Source organism: Bison bison, unplaced genomic scaffold (assembly GCF_000754665.1).
Source record: "Bison bison bison isolate TAMUID 2011002044 unplaced genomic scaffold, Bison_UMD1.0 scf7180017864527, whole genome shotgun sequence".
Classification (NCBI taxonomy): Eukaryota; Metazoa; Chordata; class Mammalia; order Artiodactyla; family Bovidae; genus Bison; species Bison bison.
The window spans coordinates 14,419,514-14,427,214 of record NW_011495078.1 but is presented as its reverse complement, the minus strand read 5'-3'; the positions used below and the strand labels follow the sequence as shown (position 1 = coordinate 14,427,214).

The 7,701-nt window shown below is 45.9% G+C and overlaps 1 protein-coding gene across 1 annotated transcript in view; it reads right to left on the bottom strand.

Moving 5' to 3' along the window:
* The window catches only part of DZIP1 (DAZ interacting zinc finger protein 1), a gene marked incomplete at its 5' end in the record, with an annotated part of 48,805 nt that overhangs the window by 36,212 nt on the left and 4,892 nt on the right, over nt 1–7,701 (bottom strand). Inside the window, 3 exons of the mRNA XM_010831561.1 lie at nt 2,738–2,875; nt 4,874–5,035; nt 5,524–5,648. Coding sequence (XP_010829863.1) covers nt 2,738–2,875; nt 4,874–5,035; nt 5,524–5,648 — 425 coding nt within the window. The remainder of the gene's footprint in view (nt 1–2,737; nt 2,876–4,873; nt 5,036–5,523; nt 5,649–7,701) is intronic.

Below are 7,701 nucleotides of genomic sequence, written 5' to 3'. Positions count from 1 at the left end.
TCACGTGGCACCTGAGAGTTTCATAGCCGAGTCCCTCACCTAGTGAGAGAGAAGCCTGCTGGGAGGCCCAATTCCTGATTCCCCACCGTGTACCTGCACCTGATTGGGCAGCTGCAGCAGGCTGTGAGCGTGCATGCATGCTAAGTCTCAAGAGTCATGTCCAACTCAGCGACCCCCTGGACTGTAGCCCTCCAGACTCCTCTGTCCATGAGATTTCCCAGGCAAGAACACTGGCGTGGGTTGCCATGCCCTCCCCCAGGGGATCTTCCCTACCCAGGTATAGAACCCAGGTCTCCCGCATTGCAGGCAGATTATTTACCGTCTGAGCCACCAGGGAAGCTCTGTGTTTCAATCAAACTTCATTTTAAAAAAACAGGTGTTAGCCTGCCAACCTAAGAAGTCAAAAGGAAACGTCACGCTTTCTGAGTCTATGGGTTATGCACTGACAGAGCATGCAGGAAGGCCTCAGACAAAAGAAATTCACGTGGCACCTGAGAGTTTCATAGCCGAGTCCCTCAGTAGTGAGAGAGCAGCCTGCTGGGAGCAACCATCAGGACCCAATTCCTGATTCTCTACCATGTACCTGCACCTCACTGGGCAGCTGCAGCAGGCTGTGTGCATGCGTGCTAAGTCGCAACAGTTGTGTCCAACTCAGAGACCCCCTGGACTGTAGCCCTCTAGTCTCCTCTGTCCATGGGATTTCCCAGGCAAGAATACTGGCGTGGGTTGCCATGCCCTCCTGCAGGGGATCTTCCCAACCCAAGGATTGAACTAGCGCCTCTTATGTCTCCTGCATTGGCAGGCAGGCTCTTTACCACTGGTGCCACCAGGCTGGTCGAGGACTAAGAGGCAGGCCCTGCCCTGCCTGGGGGCGGTTGGGGGGAAGGTGGACATAACAATGGGAGGTTTCCACATAATGTGTACATGGTCAGGTCCAGCTTGGAGGGCTGTGGCATGCTTGCATTAACCCAGAGGCCCAGGAGAACTTTCCAGAAGAGATGCCATTCCAGCTGAGTAAGTGACGGGGCCTGAAAACTAGGAGGTACATGACAAATAAAGCTGGAACCAGGCGCTTTTAGGTGCTGCTGGTGTGTCGAAGTAAAGCCAAGAACGGTGGGAGATAGCTGGACCAGATGCCCAGGGACTCTGAATGCTGGTTAACGGTTCTAGATTTTGTTCTGTGAAAAACAGGGTGTCACCGAAGGATTTTAGGCAGGGTGGTGATGTGGTCAGCCTGGCTGCAATGCAGAAGGTAGATTTGGGGGAGAGAGGCAAGACAAGAAGCTGTGGTTGCAGTCTATATTCACAACACATTTACTTTTTTTTAATTTTTTTATTTTGTCTTAGGGTCTAGCTGATTGGGCTTCCCAGCTGGCGCTAGTGGTAAAGAACCTGCCTACAATGCAGGAGACAAAACGGATGCTGGTTTGATCCTTTGGTCGGGAAGATCCCCTGGAGGACGGCATGGCAATCCACTCCAGTATTCTTGCCTGGGAAGTCCCATGGACAGAGGAACCTGGCAGGCTACAGTCCAGGGCATCACAGAGAGTCAGACGCAACTAAAATGACTTAGCACACACACACACAGAACCGTTTAATAATGTTGTGATAGTTTCAGGGGAACATCGGAGGGACTCAACCATTCACATACATGTATCCATTTTCCCCCAGACCCCCCTCCCATCCAGGCTGCCACATAACATTGAGTAGTTCCATGTGTTACACAATAGGTCCCTGAAAAACACATTTACTTTTTAAAATGATGTAATACTGCTTTTTGAAAAAAAAAAAAATCGTGACTTCATAAGCTTTAATCTCTGTTTTCTGGCTAAAAAAAAATTCTCCTAAGTCAGTGTGACCAAAAGAGCCAGGATGAAGGCCGTACTAATTACTGAGGTTCACTTCCAGATGATTATAATTCATCTGATACGTGTAAAAGATCATCAGTTCACCAGTGCAGCTGTATAAGCTCTGAAAAAATAGTTTGTGCTTCAAAATGCCTTTCTATGCCTTTTGAAAGTGGGCCTACATCCGAAACATGAAAAATAACTACTAAGGTAATAGGAACTAATTCAAACAGATATCATTCGAGGAAAAATTAAACAACTTTGCCAGATGTTCTGTATCCACATCTACTAGTCAATCAGTAAGTATCTAATTAGTCAATCAGTAAGTATCTAATAAAGAAAGCTGAGTGCCAAAGAATTGATGCTTTTGAACTGTGGTGTTGAAGAAGACTCTTGAAGAGTCCCTTGGACATCAAGGAGATCCAACCAGTCCACCCTAAAGCAAATCAGCCCTGAATAATCATTGGAAGGACTGATGCTGAAGCTGAAACTCCGATACTTTGGCCACCTGATGTGAAGAACTGACTCATTTGAAAAGACCCTGATGTTGGGAAAGATTGAAGGCAGGACGAAAAGGAGACAACAGAGGATGAGCTGCTTGGATGGCATCACTGACTCGATGGACATGAGTTTGAGTAAGCTCTGGGAGTTGGTGATGGACAGGGAAGCCTGGCGTGCTGAAGTCCATGGGGTTGCAAAGAATCAGACACGAGTGAGTGACTGAACTGAAGTATCTAATGAACATCTATTATGAATTACACATGCAATAGGAGACAAGAAAAAAAGAATTAGTCACTGTCACCATCACTGAAAGAGACACCTTTTCTTAGATGATGTCTCCTATAAATTACTTCACCTAGAAAAATCAGTAGTCACTCACTTCTACATACCTGATTGTCAAGTAGCTGCATCACATTTTGGAAATCCTGGGGATGCTGTGGACGTTCTTCTTTAAACTCATGTGCATCTTTTAGCGTGCCGATGTTAGACTTGATCTGCATATTGGACTTCTGGATTTCTGACAATTGCTATAAAATAAAAGTAAAAATCACTGGTGAAAATGTTCATACTTCTATAAGACCAAAACAGAGGGCCTCCCTGGTGGCTCAGTGGTAAAGAATCCACCTGCGAATGCAGGAGATGCGGGTTCAATTCCTGTTCCGTGAAGATCCCACATGCCATGAAGCAACTAAGCCTGTGCACCACAACTATTCAGCCCGTGCTCTACAGCCTGGGAGCCACAACTACCGAAGCCGGCGTGTCTGAGAGTCCATGCTCTGCAACAAGAGAAACCACTGCAAGGAGAAGCTGGAGCTTCACAACTAGAGCGTAGCCGCAGCTCTCCCCAGCTAGAGAAAAGCCTGCAGAGCAACAAAGACCCAGCACAGCCAAAAAAATAATGTTTTTAATTTTTAATTAAGAAATAAAGACTGAAACAGAGAACAAAACTGGGGAGCCTGTAGCCACATATTAAATCTGACTGTCCTACAAGACACTCATCATGCTTCTCTTCACAGTGGTTTTCCTGTTTTACTTCTTCCAATAAAAGAACATGCACAGGGTGTAAAAGGGAAAGGAAAACCTAACTTTCTAATCTTAGGCGATGGGCGATGGGCAGGTTAACAGTTGCCAGAAATAGAGGAATTGGGTGCAGTTGATTGACTGGGTGATTTAGTGAGGAGGCCAGAAGGGGGCGACAGAGGATGAGATGGTTGGAGGGCATCACCGGCTCCGAGTTTGAGCAAACTCCAGGAGATGGTGCAGGACAGGGAAGCCTGGCATGCTGCAGTCCATGGTGTCGCAAAGAGTCGGACACGACTGAGCTACTGAACAACAACAACTGCCCAAGAGCTCTGATGCTCAGACCCAAGGGAGGTGATGTGGGGACACCTGAACCAACAGGGAGTTGCCTGAAGGAAGCCCTACAGAAAAGACACAATGAGCCACCCCGTGTTAATTTCCCCTCAACTTTTTATCTGCAAATTACAACTTATGGAAAAGTTGGAAGGACAGTATAACGAACATCCATTTCACTGCCACCAATAGCTAACTAACCCTGGGCCACATTTGCTTTATAAAGATATGACAGCGGCTGGCAACCTTTTTCTGTAAAGAGCCAGATAGTATTTGACTTTGGAGACACCTAAGGTCTTGGTCACAGTGACTCAACTCCATGGCGGCAGCACAAAATCTCCATAGAGAAAGTGTAGAGCAAACAGCACAGCTGTATTCCAAAATCCTCTCTTGTAGACACACCAGAAGGTCAATTGATACCATTTTCATGGCATGAAATATATTTTGTTTTGACTTTGTTCAGCCACTTTAAAGTGTAAAAACCTTTCTTAGATCAAGGGCCATACAAAATCAGGTGGTTTGCTAGATTTGGGTCCCAAGTCATAGTTTGCCATCCCCATGAGAGGGTTCAGGGCGTTTTAGAGAAGGATCTTTGCAGTTTTCCCAAACTACCCCTCTATTTCAGTTTATAAAACATGTTGCCCCTAGAGGGAGCTCAAGAATCTTCCATGGTCTCCTTTGCTTCCCTGGGACCAAGGCCGCTCCCACAGGGAACCAGGAGGGGCTGCATTTAATCACATCCAGCTCACCCACTTCACTCAGGCCAAACCGGCCTGTCTTTCTGGGTCAGCTTCTTTCTCCCACATTGGGGATCTGTGTCAGTCTTTCTAGAAAGTTCCTTTGGAACTCTGGAAAGCTCCAACACTTGGGGAAGGGGTTACAGTTTCAGGCTATCCAAACCTAACGAGTTAAGCAAGAGGGCCCTTCTTCTCTGATCTGACCCAAATGTACCAAGTGTTCTGCACTGGAGTTTGGGGCCAGAGAGCCTGCTCTTAAGGACTTACTCTGTTTTCCATATGCCCAAGCTCCCTAGACTCTTAGGGAGGATGGGAGTCTGGGCCAGGGCACGATAAAGGAACTTGTGGATCTGAGGGCCATATAGCCATTGTCATACCACCTCTAAAGGCCACAACTCTGTCAATGCTATGAGGACTCCTGGGTTTAATACTCACATATTCTAACGCTGAGTTCTTAGAAGTCAGTTCTTTAAACTCCTTCATAAACATTTCCTTGACTTTTTCCATTTCATCAACTAGTTTCTCCTTTTCTTCTTCTTTCCATCTATCGAATAACTTCAGAAATTCTTCCTCTTTTGTTTTCTGCATTTCATATTCCTGAAATTGATTTAATACATGGCTTTAAAAGCTCTGACATGAAGCAAGCCTGAAGAATTTTAAATAAATGGGCACAGCTTCACCTCACATGAGTCGGCGAGACTTGCAGATTTCACTTAGGCCTTTCTTTGGTTTGTTTTGTTGCAAAAAACACTGCGTATAAAGGCAGGTCTGTGCACAACGATTTTCCCAAACCAAAGGCAGCACATAGCATCCTTCTGTCCTTACATCTCTTAAAGTATAAACACAGAGGTCCAAAGTCTCAAAAATTCCTAGAGACTATACAATCTGCCGAGATTGAATCATGAAGAAACAGAAAATCCGAACAGACCAACAAGGAGGAGAGATTGAATCAGTAATCAAAAGAAACTCCCAACGAAGAAAAGTTCAGGACCTGATGGTTTCACTGGTGAACTCTACTGAATATTTAAAAGGAATGAACCCCAAACCTTCCCAACACATCACTGCTTCAGAATTCAGCATCATACCTTAGAGAGCCTGATTGCGTGGGCATGCTGTGCAGCCTCTAGCTGAGACTTGGTGAGCTGCAGCTGCTCCTTCAACATGTCGATCTCACTTTGGAGCTTGTCCGTCTGCGCCCTTGTCTTATACTCTGTTGTAACAGAAATATCGTTAAAATACCATCTCTTAGAAACGCATTGGAAAACTTATAGGGTACGGTGCTACTAATAAGACAAAGACAAAGGAAACTGCTTTTTCTTGGGATATTACTCTTTTTCATGCTGCACGAGCCAACTTTACTCTTGACTATGTATTTTCAGCCCTTTGCATCATTGGGCACCGTTTATTTTTAAGTAGATTCTTTCAGCCACTGGGTTGAGGTTGGATTACCCTGCAGAGGCAGGGTGAGAGCCCATTCAGGGAGCAAAGGAATAATCCTGGGCTCTTCTCCAAGACGCCTGTCTCAATCAGAGAAAGGAAATCAATGGCTTCGACCGCAGGTACCGCAATATTGAAATCTCTACGGTCACCATCTTTCTGGCTCCCACGGAACTCTCCTGAACATGTCATCAGTGCTCAGACAAGCAGAGGCCGGCACTCAAAATGCAAACTTGGGCCACAACCCGTCCGCGGGGCAAAAATGAACTACTGAGAAGTTGTAAAAGGAAGCAACAAGTGAAGGGAAGAACACTTATGTTCATGTACTTACATGCAGATGTACACATGACTGAATGGATATACATGTGTCTGTGAGTGTAGACATGAAAGGTATGGAAACCAAAGTAGAAAGTCAGAATCTCAAAGATGACCTGAAGAAATAATACTCATTTCAGAGTCTGAAATACTCTCTGAAACGAGTATGAGATAGAATAAGATACTGAAACAGAAGAGAAAGAAGGTCAGTTTCACACTGAAGAATGATAGGTTAATTTAAAAAATATTTAATCTCCCCAGTTTCTTCAATACACTGTTAAACTGTATCCACGATTCATGGCTTATAAGTGGAATTTTATGCTATTCATATTGTTTATACAAAGCTCAGCTGTTTCCTAAATAAATCTATCAGAAATAGGCAGAAATGGAAACAAGCCCAAAAGGGAGGGAAAAGCAGGTACAGGTAGGTAGTGAGTAACAAGCTAGAAATATAAACGTCCAGCTACCAAAAACATTTAGATCGTAATGAGCATTTCCATGGATTACTGTGGCAATCTGTAGAGTTGCTCTGATCTGCTCATGGAGAAACAGGCCTTGCATTCTTTGCTTCTGAGAACATTTAGATTAGTTGCAAACCTGGTTCCTTGCAAGCCACAGAGCCCCGCCCCTTTTCTGCTCCTTCAATTAGCCCCTCTAGGCACTGGTTAATTCACACTGGCACCCAAACACATCTTAGTATCTCCCACTGCAAATAAGACAATACTCTCCCCTTGGTCCCACTTTCCCTCCAGATACTGCCTCCTGTCCCTGCTTTCTCTCCCAGCAAACATTACTGAAATAAATGGGTGTAATCGACATGACCACTTCCTTGCCGGATCCTCAGCTCAGCTCACTCCAGTCCAGCTTTTGTCCCCAGTAGTTCGCTGCCGCTATGTCAAGGCCACCAACGGCCATTGGGAAAACAATGGTCACTTCTCGGTCTTCATCTTACTCTGTGCCTCAAGATCATTGGGGGTCACTACCTCCTTCTTGAAACCCTCATGCCTCTTGGTTTCCATGACAACACACTCTCCACTTCCCTCCTGCCTCCATCACTTCAATTTCTCACTGTCAGCTGCTCCTCCTGGACTCCAAGTGTGGGGCTGGCCCTGAGTTGTCTTCTCTTTTCAAGTGACCTCATCCAGCCCAGTTCTGCTAACAACTCCCAGGTTTTTATCTCCAGCCTGGGCCTCTGCCTTGACCTCCAGCATCCTCATATGCACGGCAACTGTATGTGTGACTTGAGTGTACCCACGGCCAACCCAGATTCCCCTTCCTTCTTCCTCCCTCAATGTGCTCCCCTCCTGGTCCTCCCCTCAGTAAACATGATAACCATTCACCCATTTGTACAGGACAGAAGCCCAGGATCATCTTTACTTCATCTCCAGCTCCTACGTGGAGTCACAGCTCTGTATTCAGAATAAACCCTCTCCATCTCCACGTCTCCCACCTCCCATCCTGGTCCGGCTGCCACCCTCTCTCCCCTGGACTACCTGTTGCAGCCTCCTCAT